Source organism: Eumetopias jubatus, unplaced genomic scaffold, assembly GCF_037043125.1.
Source record: "Eumetopias jubatus isolate StellerSeaLion01/CBP00866 unplaced genomic scaffold, mEumJub1_p1.0 scaffold_1, whole genome shotgun sequence".
Lineage (NCBI taxonomy): Eukaryota > Metazoa > Chordata > Mammalia > Carnivora > Otariidae > Eumetopias > Eumetopias jubatus.
Genome location: NW_028274807.1, coordinates 164,221,917 through 164,236,986, shown reverse-complemented (window position 1 = coordinate 164,236,986; position 15,070 = coordinate 164,221,917). Strand labels below are relative to the sequence as shown.

Sequence of the window (15,070 nt, the reverse complement as noted above, 5' to 3'; positions counted from 1 at the left end):
GTTTTAGAGTTAGTGATGATGGTTGCACAACATTGCTGAGTGTACTAAAAATCATTTAATTGTATACTTTAAAAGGATTAAATGATGAATTTTATATTATGTGAATTTTGTCTCAAAAAGTTAAGAAAAAAACACTTGAGCACTCAGTCTGCATAAGGTACCATCTTCAACGAATTGCATTATCTTTGTCACCCTCTCAACCTGAGGTAGTCACTCAGACCATCCCTAGGAGCCACATTAACAGCACTTTTATTTTTTATTTTTTATTTTTTTTAAGTTGTTTATATTTATTTAATACTAAGAACATAGATATCCTAAAGAAGGGACAGACGATAAGAAAGTTTCTTCTTAAACAAGATTTTGATCATAAAAACTAGTCATTCAAATCTCTAAAAACAGAAGAGCACACATATCTAAAAAACACAAAATGTATTTTCTCTTTTACCTGAATTAACCTGAGAACCCCTAAACACTCTCTTTAAGAGATACCAATATTAAAGTCGTAACAGCACTTTTATAAGCCAGGCTCCATTTAAGCAATTACATTCATTAACTCAATAATCATTATAATCGTGTAAGTTATTATGAGTGGTGATAGCCTCACTATCACTTTTGAAAGAGATGAGGAAACAGGTACAGAGGGCAGGCGACCTCACCTGCAGCAAAGGAGAAAAGCCAGATATGGCCACGGCTGGAGCCCCCTTGCTGTGTCCACACAGGCTCATACTCCCCAGGGTATCCGACCGCAGGCCCTAGCCTGATGTCCTAGGCTTGGTGAGCTTGCCTTAGCCCCCAGTCCCAGCTGGTGCCCAGCGTTTCAGAGGGCCCTCTATACTCTTACCTGCAGGGTTTGGGCATCTTGTCCCTACAACTTACCCCTTTTGTTCCCTTCCATTATTTTGTGTGTCTTTCTCTCTCCCTGTGATCACATGTCTCTACAGAACCTTTTTTCTTTTTTTCAAAGATCTTATTTTAAGTAATCTCTACACCCAACATGGGGCTCCAACTCACAAACCCGAGATCAAGAGTTACATGCTCTACTGATTGAGCCAGCCAGGCACCCCTTTACAGAACCTTTTCATCTTTGTGTCTCTCACCAACACAGGGTTTGCATTTAGTAAATGCTATGTTGAGGACTGTTAAAGATGTGATGGGAAGTTATAAGGTGGATGTTTGCCTTGTTGGGGGGGATATGGCCAGTTTTCCCATTCTCTGGTCAAAATCCATCTTTCTCTCAAAAAACTGAAACTAGCTCGCTAAAGTGGAAACAACCAACTTGTCCTAGAGCGCACTCCACCCGACAACAAAGATAGTTTCCCTAACAATTTATTTTTTTTAATTTAAAAATTTCTTTTATTTTATTTTATGTTAGTCACCATACAGTACATCATTAGTTTTTTTTTTTTTTTAAGATTTTATTTATTTATTTGACAGAGAAAGAGCGAGAGCAGGAACACAAGCAGAGGGAGTGGGAGAGGGAGACGCAGGCTTCCCACAGAGCAGGGAGCCCGATGCGGGGCTCGATCCCAGGACCCTGGGATCATGACCTGAGCTGAAGGCAGTCGCTTAACGACTGAGCCACCCAGGCACCCCAGTACATCATTAGTTTTTGATGTAGTGTTCCATGATTCATTGTTTGCGTATAACACCCAGTGTTCAATGCAATACGCGCCCTCCTTGATACCCATCACCGGGCTAACCCATCGCCCCCACTCCCCTCCCCTCTAAAACCCTCAGTTTGTTTCTCGGAGTCCATAGTCTCTCATGGTTTGTCTCCCCCTCCGATTTCCCCCCCAACAATTTATTTTTCATTTCTTCAATCAATTTAATTTTCAAATTATACCTTAAAATGGCAATTGGTAAATGAGACTTAACAACTTAGGATTTTCTGTTATTGTTGTTTGATGAGTTCTTTCTAAGGTAAATGTTTCAGTATTTGAGCTACAACATTGTAATACCTGTATTAAAAATGGCACAAGGGGCGCTTGGGTGGCTCGGTTGGTTAAGTGTCTGCCTTTGGCTCAGGTCAAGATCCCAGCGTCCTGGGATCAAGCCCTGGCATTGGGCTCCCTGCTCGGTGGGAAGCCTGCTTCTCCCCCCTCTCCAATAAATGGATAAAATCTTAAAAAAAAAAAGGATACAAAACTTAAAAGGTCCTGTCCTCCATCAGGTTGAGAGATGGGGAAATGTTCGAGCTTTCACAAGGGGGGTCAAGATAAAATGCATGAGCCAGAAGCTGACACTCTGAAACAAAGCTGCAGGCAGATATTCACAGGTTATCAAATGGATGCTAAAACAGAGTCGTCAAGTACACATGATGACAAAAGAATCTCATTGTTACCTTTTTTTTAGTAAAATATAAAAATATAAATTAACTGCCTAACATACCCTATAATATCTGTTCTTACATATTTGGCTGCAAACTCTCTGATTGCATCTTATATAACAGCTGTGTAATTCCATTTTTATAGAAAGAGAACAGAAAATTCAATCTTTCCTTAAGCAACAATGATAGAAATCTGCTTTGTATTACTGAGAACTTATGAAAGTTTTTTTTCAACTTCGAATCACATTTTATTATTGGAAAAGTCATTTACATTTTTAGGATTCTTGTCAAATAACAATTTATTTTTTAAAAAAAATCTCAAAACATGTTCTAGTACGTTCAGTAGCAAAGATCTACCAGTGTTACACACATTAAGAAAACCTACATTAAATTTCTAGTTAGACTAATTACAATCTATATACCCATAAAGGCAGTTGGTTGTGGTTAATGGAGCTCTTAAGAATCAAGTGCAAAATAATGTATAAAAAATGAGTTTGAAGATTTCAAAGAATTTTAAGACAGACTTAATTTTTCATGATTTTCCCAAAGCCAGTCATGATATTTATTTAACTTATGGTCTTCAGGGTGCACCTGGAAAAAATACAACACATTAGGAGACAGAGGCCTTATATAAGTTTGTCAGAAAAACATTTTTTAAATGGGCTTTTTAACGGTATGGTAGGGGAACAATACCTTATGATAGCATACCTGAAAATTATAACCTTTAGCCTAACTGGATTCATGAATGCTTAAAACTATACCTTACATTAAGGTAATCCTTCACAAAGTACTTTCCAATTTAGTACTGATCTTCACCGTGACTTACCATGTGGGGTGGTGATAACATGAGTCAAGTATTAATATACCATTTTCCAGAAGGAGGTTGTAGACCCTGAGAGTTACATGGATTGCTCAGGTCACAATAAACGGTGGAGCAGGGATGGGCTTGGCCAGACCTACTGGCTGAATGCTTTAAGGTGAGTCACAGACCAAGAGGGCAGTGTACTGGGCCACCTGGCAGTACCACCGCTGCCAGGACACCCTCTGGATATCTGTGGGCAGGGCATACTCAATTGACTGGGTAGCTGAAGTAGGGCCCAGTTACCACAAAAGCAGTCTGAGACCAGTAGGAGAAACCCAACAAGCATACCTTCCAAGCCCAAACCTGCCTGCTTTCCTTCAGTGGTATATTTCTGAAGGCTAGTATGACTGTGACAGGAGGAGAATCATGTCAGGCTCAGAGACCACACATGAATGAGAATGACAGCACAGGGCCAAAAGTGACAAACTGCTCCCGAGGTCAGTCAGAGGCCACACCAAGGAGTCTTTATGGAGTTGGGAGTATCTGTGGAGCCTCTCCCTGCTGCCAATAGCCCCATGCCACCACGTGCCCCTAAAGCTTGGAACAAAACTGTGCCCAAGAAATAGTTTCAGCTCTAAGGATGGACTTATTTGCCTCAGAGACAAAACATGCTGGAGATGTTATGGCTGAGAGTGGGTCTCACCTGCTTCCACTCATTGACGCAAAAAATTCGGTAAGAGTCGTTGCCATATTTGCCAATCCCATGAAGCTCAATCGGATATTTCCACTGCTTTGTCAGATATTCATCTGAAAATACAACACCCCACAGATCAGGTCAGCCTCTAGAAAGACACTTTCCCTAAATATGTGGTGATGCAGAGCTAGATGGTGAGAATGACAGAAAGGAACAGCAAAAAGTCTTTCCTAACAACCCCAGTTCTGATGGCTCTCTCTTCTGATCTCCCGCAGCACCCCATCTGAACCTCTCACCTGCCACTTACTAACCGTTATTATTTTGTGCTGTGCTAACTAGACAGAGGCAAAGAGTCCTTAAAGTCAACAGGGCATTCGGCTTCACTGACTTCTTCCTCTAATCTTGCCCAGATGACCTGTCCCAGTGCTGGGCAAAGATTTATTGCTTGGGTCAGTGAGGGACTGTGGTTTGGGGCAAGTGGACTGTTTTTAAATGCCTTCAGTGCTTGAGCTGAATGACCTCGATTAATGTAGCCTGCAAGGACATTAAAGTTTAAGGTGTGGCTCTCTTAAATAAACAGTTTATGTTCTTTCCTTTGGGTATACAGGAAAGTACCTGAGAACTTGATAATGGTTTTTGCTCGAAGATCGTAGAGACCAAGAGGTTTAAGAAGCTCTGACACATCTCTCCAGTCTGCGGTTCTTGCTACCTCAGCCGAAGGGTACTTCTCCAGAAACTCCCAGAGCACAGGGATTGCCATTTTGCCTGGGAAGTAAAAGTGACTGTGATTACAAGCCTCCAGATGGGCTGTTTTTAAGTTTAAGTACTTCCTCATCTAGAAATCTCATATAGAGGGTTTTTGTTTTGTTTTTTTTTTTTAAACCCCTGAGGAGAAGCCATTACCTGAAAAGGCAACCACCTTCAGAGTCAAAAGTCAACACTACCTATCAGCTATTTGGCTAACAGTATGGCTAAATCATACTTATACCTAGCCTCGCCTGATTATTAGTTTTCAAATAATCCAGTCATCATATAACCAGTATAAAAGCATACAGAATACAAAGTGCCAATGACATTAAAGAAAGCATTCAATGAAAAAGAAACGCTTTTACACATGACAGAGGGTGGAGGAATGTTAAGTAACTGATTTTCACTGCTGACCAAAACTAGTTTGGAAGTAGAAAATAAATGACAATCTGTTCTGTAGTGCTTAAAAAGGCTTTGGATGTCATCTAGTCTAACCTTCTCATAGGTGAAGAGTTTGAGGGCTGAAAGGGAAAGTCCTTGCCTGAGGTCACAGACTCAAACTTAAAACTTGAACCCAGACCTCCTAATGAATCCAGTGCCCTTTATCCTCATCACACTGTCTCTAAGATAAAGATGAAAATAATCTACAAACCTGAGGTCCGGTTGAGAAATATGGTAGCAATGAGGAGCTTCCATGGATCGTGGAAAAGTGTTTCCTGGACAAGATTAAAAGGTGACCGGGGAGGTGTCCACTTCTTAAAGGCTTTGCGTCGAGGGGGGCTAAGAGCTAAACAAACACACTGTATCAGAGCTGAACACCTGAAACAGATTTAAAATCTAATTTTCTGATTAGGAAAGGGATACCTTCTCTGTTATATTTGCTGGAAAAATATAGGCTTGTTTTCCTTTTTTCTATTTGTGTCCGTGGAATGGTATCTTCTGAAAAGGAATAGTTAACATTGTTTATAGAAGCTATGGCTTAGCCCAGAGAAATATTCAGGGGTGCAAATAACAACACACTACTATTATAAAGCATTTAATACTTGCCAGGCACTATTCTAAGCACTTTACAAAAATTAACCAACTTAATCCCACTAATGACCTACAAGCTAGGTACTATTTACTTCTACCTCACAGATAAGGAAATTGAGTGAGTACAAATAAATTTAGTAACATGGCCAGGGTCCCACAGTTAGTGTCAGAGCTGAAATTCAAATCCAGGCAGTCCGGCTCCTAAGTCCATAACTTTAACCACTCTGTTACACTAGTACTCTATGATTTATGTTCAGAGTTCATAGTACTAAAAAATTAGAAATAATATGGAACATTTTAAATTATGACACATTTGTACAATGTGATCATTAAACATCTTGAGACTATATCATGAATATTTTCCCCCATGTCCTTAACTTTTTAAGTGAAAATGCAACAGTCTACATATGATCCCAATTTAATAAAGAAAGAAAAAAGAGAAACAGAGATTAGAATGAAATAAACCAAAATGGTATAATGGTTGTTGCTAATTTTTCTTTTCTCCTTTAATTTTTTATATTTTCCAAAATTTCTACAGTGAATATTTTTACACTTAAAAAACAAAAAAGGACACAAACAAAACAAAACCTACTGAAAAACCTAAGATTTGGACCTTGGAATACTGAGACTACTATCTACTGAGCAGCTCAGTTAATGTAACAAAGACTACCTGACCAGCATTATCAGGCTTCCCAAGTTTCTAAAATCATCACATTTAGTACTCTCCATAACCTTACCCTCTAAATTTGAATGTCAGTTAATAATACCTTGCAGTTGCATAGCGTGAAGCCATCTTTTTCACTTCTCATTTTACTTTGCAATAGTCTTGATGTGAAAAACTGGACTGGTGAGGATTATTACCTCCATTTTACAGATAAACAAACTAAGGCTTAGAAATTAAACAACAATCCCCAAATGAAAGTGGGACTGATTATAGATTGGGACAGGTATCCAGCTCTCCAGATAATTAGCTACTGTTTTTTGCTATTCTAGTTCGAATAGGCGAAGCCTAGTAGAAAGTAAAAAAAGAGGTCAAAGGAAACTACTCTTACTAGTTACATGATAATTTCTTCTGTGGGTTCCTATAAATAATTATTAACTAGCATCCTTTATTAGGAGACTGAAGCTCAGTTTACTTTTCAATTTCCAACTAAGCCAACGGGAAAGTCTTTACAATTCCACTGGACACTTCTTAAACTCAGGGTACTTCATCTTGTGCTGAGAACTAGACTTCTTTATGTATAGGATGAATAGGATACTTCTGTTTTGGTCACAAAAGGATGTTTTTAATATTTTATTTGTCCATTATACTAGCAATAAAGCTACATAAACCTCAAAGTTCTAAGAAGCTTAAAGTCTTTAAAGGAGAGACTTGAATTCTTAAGCAGTTCCTAGGCATATATGGTCATTTTCTATTAAAGGTAAAGGAATTCCAGGCACAGCAAAGACATAAAATCATGAGTGGAACTGAGAACAGAAATCAAGCCTAACCCCCTGCTCCACCAATTTGTCCAGGCTGTCTCCTGACAGGACTTTAAGTAAAATTCTTCTTCTTTAAAGGAGTTATTCATTATACCATAATGGCATAATGAATAACTAATACAGGGCTGCTCAAAAGGTCTTCTTTTTATTTTTTATTCACTGAGGTATTATAAAGGCAATACTGCTAAGCTCTGAATTCTGTATTAAGAGCATATTACAAATAATAGATGAACAATGTGAATACAGTTTTGAATTATTTAGAGCTCTAAAGCATTTTAGAAAAGCATTACATTATAATAGAAGATAAAAATGACTATGATAAGGGCGCCTGGGTGGCTCAGATGGTTAAGCGTCTGCCTTCGGCTCAGGTCATGATCCCAGGGTCCTGGGATCGAGTCCTGCATCGGGCTCCCTGCTCCTTGGGAGCCTGCTTCTCCCTCTGCTTCTCTCTCTCTCTCTCCGTCTCTCATGAATGAATAAATAAAATCTTTTAAAAAAAATGACTATGATATGTACAAACTGAGATTAGAAGTCACACATCAGGAATAAATAAGAGGAGGGGTGCAAAAGAGTAGACACGGACTATTCTCAACCCATTTAGGCATTAAAAGGAGTCTTCCCCAAACCTTTTCACAAGTGAAGCGTTTCATTTTCCCTAAAGCTGTAATATTACTGGCTGGAAAGAAGATGGAAAGGGAAAGCACTGTTGAGGAGAGTCCCAGCTACTGCACCAGGGAGAGATGATAGCAGCTGTAAATGGCACAATCTCCTCAGCTGGGGTTAGCAAGGCGGTAGCCAGCCAATTCCACCTACACCATAGGAAAGGGTTTGAAGATCAGTTAAATAAGGTAATAGGATCAACTGGTACAATATATCTGGTATTTAGCCCTATTTCTTTGTTCTATTCCCACATCCTAACTGGGTACAGGCATGAAATATAGTATATGGAAGTATAAACTCATCACGTGTTCATTAGCAGCTTTAGTGCTCTGAATACCTTGACATATTTTCACAGAAATAGAGTCTTTCTCGGTTTGTGAGCAGTTGTTGTCCATTTCAGAGCCACATTTTAAAATGTCAGTATGCAAATGTTCCTTCCTTTCCCCAACTTCTTCTTTTGATTTTATTTCCTCAGATTCTAAAAAGTTTTCCTCACAATTCTTGTTGTGTTCTGCTTCTTCAGTTGAACTTAATTTGTTTATGATGCCAGAAGTTATTTGTTGAAAACAAAAATTTGATCCTGAACTCAATGATTGTTCTTTTACAAGCCTCTTTTCTTCACTGGTTACACTGAGGGTCTTGTTGCTTGCTCCAGCATCAGAAATGGAGAGTGTTTTATCAAGCTGACTTTCTTGCACAACAGGTTCACTTTCAGCATCTGCCTTTTTATACTCAGATTTTCTTTTCTTATTACTTTGAGCAGAATCTGGAAGACCCTTCCGGCACAGTGTTTTAGTTTTCTTAATTTGAATTCCTTTCAAAATAGTCACCTTTCCTTTGGGCTTTCTAACCTTTCTGGAGTCAACATCATTAACGCCCTCATCTTCTTTAAAGTTAGACAGTCCTCTGCTATTTTGCAATTCCAAACTACCACTTGGTAGAGGAAAGACATCTTTTTTCCACCAGCTTCGTGTCCTGAGGTTCCGGTTTGAACTATTACTTTCATTTTGCATTTGGGATGTCAGAGGAGCGATGCTGCAGTTTTTATATCTGGACTTGATGCCCCTTTTAGAAAGTACAGTAAAATCAAAATCTTCTGGCGTAAGAGCAGTCTCTTCATTTTTGTGAAGATAGTTAGCAAGTGAACTTTTGGATCTGAACTTCAGTCCTTGTGGGCTAGAAAATGATATTAAAGAAAACTTATTACTAGTAAATAAAAGTGACCTTAAAAAGAATTGGACCATATTTCAGATTTTTAATTAATAATTTCCAAGTGTTGCCATGGGTATTTGTCATTTAAAATAATAAAAAAAAGTAATAAAGTGGTACTTTTAAATAGTTTCCTCTATGATAGTATAAAATAATTTTACAATTATTTACAAATTTACAAATTTAAGGGCAACAGTTTGCAGTAGAAGATATATGTACGTGTCCCCAAATCACTTGATATAACTAACCAGTGACACTCAAGGAAGAAAATCTATAATGGTTTCTGGTAAGAACAGAAAAAAGCCAAGATTTCTGTGATGCTTTCCCAATACCTGTCTAGATAAAATGATTTGGCTGCACTACCTGTGCCGCCTTGCATGCTCACCTGATAAAATATACATCATATCTTCCTGCTGTTTTCCCTGATAACCTTTGCTTCACAACTCTTTCCCATCCGCATGGGACAGACTTATGGCATTCTGTCATTGTAGTATCACCAGTCTGAGCAGAAGCAATGGATTCTTGCAGTAGGGTATTACACTCACTGCTGCTTTTTATTACCGCTTGCTTCTCATCTTCTCCCACTCTTTCCGATCCCAGAGCACCATCTTCCTCGCTGAAAAAAACAAAGTACAAGTGATCAGCTCATTTAAAATTTATTTTCCTCTGCTTATTCAATTTCAATCCATGACAGAGCAGGAACCATATGGACTAAAATTTACACTACAGGAGAGATTAAAATCAGTACCGACCAGTCTTATGCTATGTAAATATCTTCTTGTCCTTCAACATGGGTTACAAAGGGTTGGAAGTCTCTGCACAACAAAAAGATCAAGCTATTCCCTAGAAACTTTTTGTTGTTGTTAATTACTGAGCAGGGCTATTTTTCTGGTGACACTTGGCATAAATTAAAATATCAACCAATAGACGAGCTCTTAACCTGGGATCAACAGAACTGCTAAGAAGAGTCAGTGAGACACTCTCCTTCTCCCCAGATAAGTGATGCTTACTACGCACCAGGCCCTGGCCACAGGATACGTGCCTGTGGCTGCCTCTGTAACCTTTTTTTTTTTTTTCAGATTTTATTTATTTGACAGAGAAAGAGACACAGCGAGAAAGGGAACACAAGTAGGGGGAGTGTGAGAGGGAGAAGCAGGCTTCCCGCCAAGCAGGGAGCCGGATGCGGGGCTCGATCCCCCAGGACCTTGGAATCATGACCTGAGCCGAAGGCAGCCATTTAACCGAATGAGCCACCCCGGCACTCCGCCTCTGTAACTTCTTATAGGACCCACTTTGGGGGCACTCTTGGCTGCTTAACATGACATCTCCTCCAAGGTCTTCCTAGGATCCTCCTGCTCAAGCTGACCTCTCCTTGCACCCCTTGCACAAAACCTCTCTGCTCCTTCCAGTTCCTTCGGCATTCCAGCTAACGAAGCAGGATGCACCCCAGGGCTGACTGAACCCACTGCAAGAGGTTCCTGAGCTACAGCCACTGCTCCAAGTAACTAACCCTATGGGTCTCGAGATCTGTCGATCCTAGGTTAGAAAGGCCCATCCACCTTCTACCCACCGCAGCCCGCTCCCATTTTACAGATGGTGAAAATGAGTCCCGAAAGGGGTCTATAACTTGCCGGAGATCACAAGGCCGGTCTGGGGCTGAGCGCTCACTGGAGGTGACCGAGGGGGCAGCTCCGCAGTCCCCCAGGCTCGTACTCTCCATCCCAGCCATGCCCTTCAGGGGGGCTTCGACAGCAGCAATGGCCGAGAGGGTGGGACGCCGGAGGAGCGGAGCAGAATCAGATGCGAAAACTTCTTCAGCTCAGAACGCTAGGCTGAAATCAAGAGCCGAAGATGGTGAAAGCTTGTTAGACTCCACAGCAGCTTTCCAGCCACCCAGGTGTCCACAGCCGCCATTTCCACGGCTCAGCCAATCAAATCCTTCGTCGAGGAAGACGTACCGCCTTCCGCCCATTCCGACCAGTCGCGCGCGCCTTATTTGCGCAGACTCCTTCTAGGCTCCGTTCCACCTTCGCTTTTGCTCCTTTCCTAGCCCTGCCTTTTAGGCCTGCGCACTCGGAATTTGGCCGCGCGCACGAGGCTCACTGCGCATGTGTGTTGCCAGGGGTAGCGCAGGTAACCAAAGTGGCTGGCGGAGTGGGGCCTGTTGCTGAGGCGGGAGGAGGGGCCTGAGGCGTGAGGGAAGCCGCGATGAGGGCCGTGTTGACGTGGAGAGATAAAGCCGAGCAGTGGTGAGGAGCCGGGCAGTCCGGGAGGAGCGGGAGGCCGAGCCCTGGCGGGGATGGCGGGAACCTTGGCGGGAACCCCTGTGGTTGCCAGGGGCAACGGGCCTGCGGCCCTGGCTGAGGACACTGAACCCTAGGTCTAGCAGCTGCAGGGTCGCCCTCCCACCCTTTTGCGGATGGAGAAACTGAGGCCTGGAGAGGGAGCTAGGGGGTTTACCATGGATGAGGTAGTGGGCTGTCGAGGCGGTTTTACACAGAATCCGTCCTGGCTTCATCTCACTACCCACGACAGTGTTTCTCAAAAACGTCACAGTTTTTGCCACATGCACATAAACTTGGCGTTTTTCTCTGAATCGTCTCACTGATTTTTCATGCAAATATGATTTTACACTTTATGATTTTACAAGGCAACTTTATTGCTCCTTATTTGAACGTGAGTATCACTTGCTGTGAGATAAATGCGAAACTCAAAGTTGGGAGAAACAAAACGGTGTGATTAAGTTGTAGCTAGATACTGTTGCTAGGAACCCTTTAAGCCTCTTGTCTACTGTCCTGAAGAACTGGATATTTAGCAAGTGTGGTCCGAGAGGTGCTTGAGGTGGATAGCATCAGAGCAAGACTTTTCTCCTACCCTTAATTAGAAAGTTTGAAAATGAATCAAAAGAGAATGATTTTCTCGCCTTATGAGTCGATGTTAATGTCGTATTCCATTTTTATCAGCTAAATCCATCATACAATGAAACATTTGGGGGAAATACTGACTTACTGGATAGTTCCCCTCAGCCTGACCCTAAAAAATCTTCCAAGCTGATCTTTTCAGCTTCCTGGTGCAGCCTCTGTTTTGGCCCCTGGAATAGGACTTTTAACATTCCTTCTCATGTCTGTGTCAGAAAGCATGCTTTCTTTCCTCATCTCCTTACATTGAAATTATAAACATTCTGTAATGTTCCCTTCGGATATGGTTTCTCTCTCTTCTGTAGTCTGCACTAGTAATAGCTAATGCTTTCTACCCACCAGGCCCTGGCTAAGAACTTCATGTCTTTTATCTCATTGTCACTTCACAACAGCCCTCTGAGCTAGTTACTGTAATTACCTCTCTTTTACTTAAAAGGAAACTGAAGCACAAAGAGGGTAACTAATTTGCCAAGGTCACACAGCAAGTAAGTGGTGGAGCCAGCTTTTTCCTCAATCCAAAGCCAATACTGTTAGCTACTACATTAATTTTTCCTCATGTTACAGAGGTTGCGAACCCAAATGCCTGCAGGAGTCAGGCAGGCAATATAATGGGAGATGTTTATTTGCCTCTTAAACTCAAGATATTGTCTGTCTTTCCTAGGAGTAGTATGCTATTCTACACCCAACTTTTCTTGAAACATATAGCCCTACCAGTTTATCTTTCACTTCTACTTTTAATAGAAATTTGAGTTTAAAAAAAATTCTTTTTGGGCACCTGGGTGGCTCAGTTGGTTAAATGTCCGACTCTTGATTTCAGCTCAGTTCTCAGTCTCAGGGTCCTGAGTTCAAGCCCCACGTTCAGGCCCCATGCCCAGCACGGAGCCTCCTTAAAAATAATAATAAAATAAAAAATGAATTAAAGAATTCTTTTTACTTTTTTCTTAACTCTATTATGAAAGTACCCACCACAAGCTGCTGATAACTAGCACCTTTGACTTTCATGTTGGAGAGTAAAAGAGAGTGGCAAGGAGTGTGGCAAACAAGAGAGCTCATGCTCTGCCTAAAAAGGGCAGCTGTTGCTCAGCTCCTGCCAATTACCACCCTGCAGGAATTTGGCCTAGTGTGCTCAGATCTTCCTGTTTTTACCAGAAGCTATGAGTTTGGGTTTTTATGTGAAATGCCCTAATTTTTAAGTGTTGGCAACTAATCTAAAACTGAAATAAAACACCATGTGGGCCAAACAAAACATTTGCTGGCCAGATACTGCCTGATTTGCTCCCAGTTTTCAACCCCTGGCATAGAATTTTGTTCATTCCTTTCTTGTGGTACTTAATATCTGTCTAGTTTAAAGAGTTATTTGCGCATCTGTTTATCCCGGAAGACTATAAACCCCTTAAAAGCAATGGCTACTTCTTATTCATTTCTAAGGCATATTCCAGAACCTAGACAAATCAGTGGTTGGTGTGACTATTTGATGGATAGATGTATTAGTGAATAAATGAATAAGTGAGTGAATGAATGATGAGTTTAGATTGATTATTTGGGTTTGGGCTCATTATAGGTTTGAAACAACTTATTAGATTAGGGACTATAGGGATTCTACAGACCAGCAATCCTGATGGCAGCTATATATGCCAGCTGGAAGCCCAGAATAAGATAAAACAAAAACTATTAAAAAAGAGATAGTGGAACTAAGAGATCTCAGATGTCTTAAGATTAGTCCTCCGCAACTGAACCAGCCACTGTCTCCTGGTCTGCTCTTTGACTTCCAGTCTAAACTTCACATGGTAGCAGGGTTTCTCTTTTTTGAGTCCTGCTGCTGTGATCCATTATTCTACTTCCCATAACCCTAGATTGACTCCCAGTTCCCTTCCACATCAGATTGTGCACTTAACTAGGTCGTCCTGCTTATCCTACCCCCTCACCTTCTGCTTGCTAACATTTAAATTTATGCTTTCCACTTCAGCTGAAAACTCCATTTTCCTATCCAAAACTCCTTCCCAAATGCTCTTATTCTTCTCTGAACTCCCTCCTTTCTTTTCTTTATTTTTAAAAAATATTTTATTTATTTGTCAGAGAGAGAGAGCACAAGCAGGGGAAGCAGCAGGCAGAGGGAGAAGCAGGCTCACCGCTGAGCAAGGAGCCTGATGCAGGACTTGATTCCAGGACTCTGGGATCATGACCTGAGCTAAAGGCAGACACTTAACTGACTGAGCCACCCAGGTGTCCCTGAACTCCTCCCTCCTTTCTTCCTTAAAAGCACTGTTCTAGGTTTACCTCAACCATGATGCCTTATTTGGCTAGCCTGCCTTATTCCAATCAGGACAGCATCTGCTATTACCCTCCAATTACACCAGCTAGTATTTACTGAGTACTTGCTATAGGCCAGATAGTGTTTACGTGCATTATTTTATTTAATCTCCACAACAACCTGTGAGGTTGCAATTGTTACCCCATTTACAGACGAAGAAACTGAGAAGTAGCAAGGTGACATAATTTGCCTAAGATTCAAAGCAAGTAACTGGGGCTGGGCCAGATTTTGCAGGATTTGTAGAGGCACCTTGGGAATTCAATTTACAGTGGGGTGGGCACAAGTTTGGCAGAGGACAATTTGCAGGGTTTGCCCTCTGTCTTTCTGCAGTGGAATTTGACAGTGTATCTTTGTCGTAAAAGGGGGAGACAAGATGGTGGGGAGAGAAAGCCATCCTCTAGTACAATAAACTGCCTGCAGACTGGTGAGCTCTCTAATCCTGGGAGTGTTTAGAGGTTGGATGGCCATCTACAGGGAATTCCTGCTGTGTGGGGGAGCTGGACTACCTGACAAATTTTAGGGTCTCTGAGTTTCTGTGATCTTGTCAATCTTGAAAATAAAACAGCCAGTTATTTTACCAGCAAAGTGGGTTTATTCAGGAATAGGAGAGGAATTACAATTTGGGAGAAGAAAGTTACGGTGAAACACAGGCAAGTTCCAGAAACAAAGGAGAGGAACCCTCTTTTGTAGAGGAAAGGGGGAAGGAAGTTGGGAGGGGCCATTATAAACAAAAAGTCCATTGGAGTAAACTGGGAGTTCAGAGTGTAGTGGCTTTTCATTGGTTGAGTTGTGACAGTCTCTCATTGGCTGGGCTGTTGCTGGACAAGATAAAATCTTCCTTTATCTAGAATAAGGTATAGGCTTCTTCCTGTTGGTTCTTCAGGGGGGC

At 41.3% G+C, this 15,070-nt stretch overlaps 2 protein-coding genes across 5 annotated transcripts in view; one reads left to right on the top strand and one right to left on the bottom strand.

Moving 5' to 3' along the window:
* Window positions 1-368: 368 nt before the first annotated feature.
* MBD4 (methyl-CpG binding domain 4, DNA glycosylase) lies at window positions 369-10,867 on the bottom strand. Of its 2 annotated transcripts, XM_088027210.1 has the most exons (8): window positions 10,512-10,867; window positions 9,338-9,568; window positions 8,081-8,919; window positions 5,434-5,508; window positions 5,222-5,356; window positions 4,438-4,587; window positions 3,832-3,935; window positions 378-2,917 (listed from the first exon to the last, which is right to left on the bottom strand). In XM_088027210.1, exons 1-8 carry the CDS (start codon window positions 10,679-10,681, stop codon window positions 2,840-2,842), a joined length of 1,782 nt encoding a protein of 593 aa, XP_087883336.1. In that variant the 5' UTR covers window positions 10,682-10,867; the 3' UTR covers window positions 378-2,839. The 2 variants fall into 2 exon arrangements, with proteins under 2 accessions (XP_027957622.2, XP_087883336.1); XM_028101821.2 differs by lacking the exon at window positions 10,512-10,867 and having other exon boundaries at window positions 369-2,917; window positions 5,434-5,505; window positions 9,338-10,007.
* Window positions 10,868-11,093: 226 nt separating this feature from the next.
* Window positions 11,094-15,070, top strand: part of IFT122 (intraflagellar transport 122) — a 68,773-nt gene continuing 64,796 nt past the window's right edge. For all 3 annotated transcript variants that reach the window (XR_003608915.2, XM_028101789.1, XM_028101790.2), the window contains exon 1: window positions 11,094-11,201. Coding sequence is in view for 2 of the 3 variants with exons in the window: in XM_028101789.1 (XP_027957590.1) it covers window positions 11,161-11,201 (41 nt within the window). In the remaining variant the exon portion in view is untranslated. The remainder of the gene's footprint in view (window positions 11,202-15,070) is intronic.

Excerpts from the sequence above, each read along its gene's own strand:
- MBD4 (XM_088027210.1), bottom strand. The coding sequence starts at position 10,681 with ATGGCTGGGATGGAGAGTACGAGCCTGGGGGACTGCGGAGCTGCCCCC. Across the intron at positions 9,569-10,511 it reads CGGGCTGCGGTGGGTAGAAG|CGAGGAAGATGGTGCTCTGG; the intron begins GTGGATGGGCCT and ends TGTTTTTTTCAG. Across the intron at positions 4,588-5,221 it reads ATTTCTCAACCGGACCTCAG|GCAAAATGGCAATCCCTGTG; the intron begins GTTTGTAGATTA and ends TTTACTTCCCAG.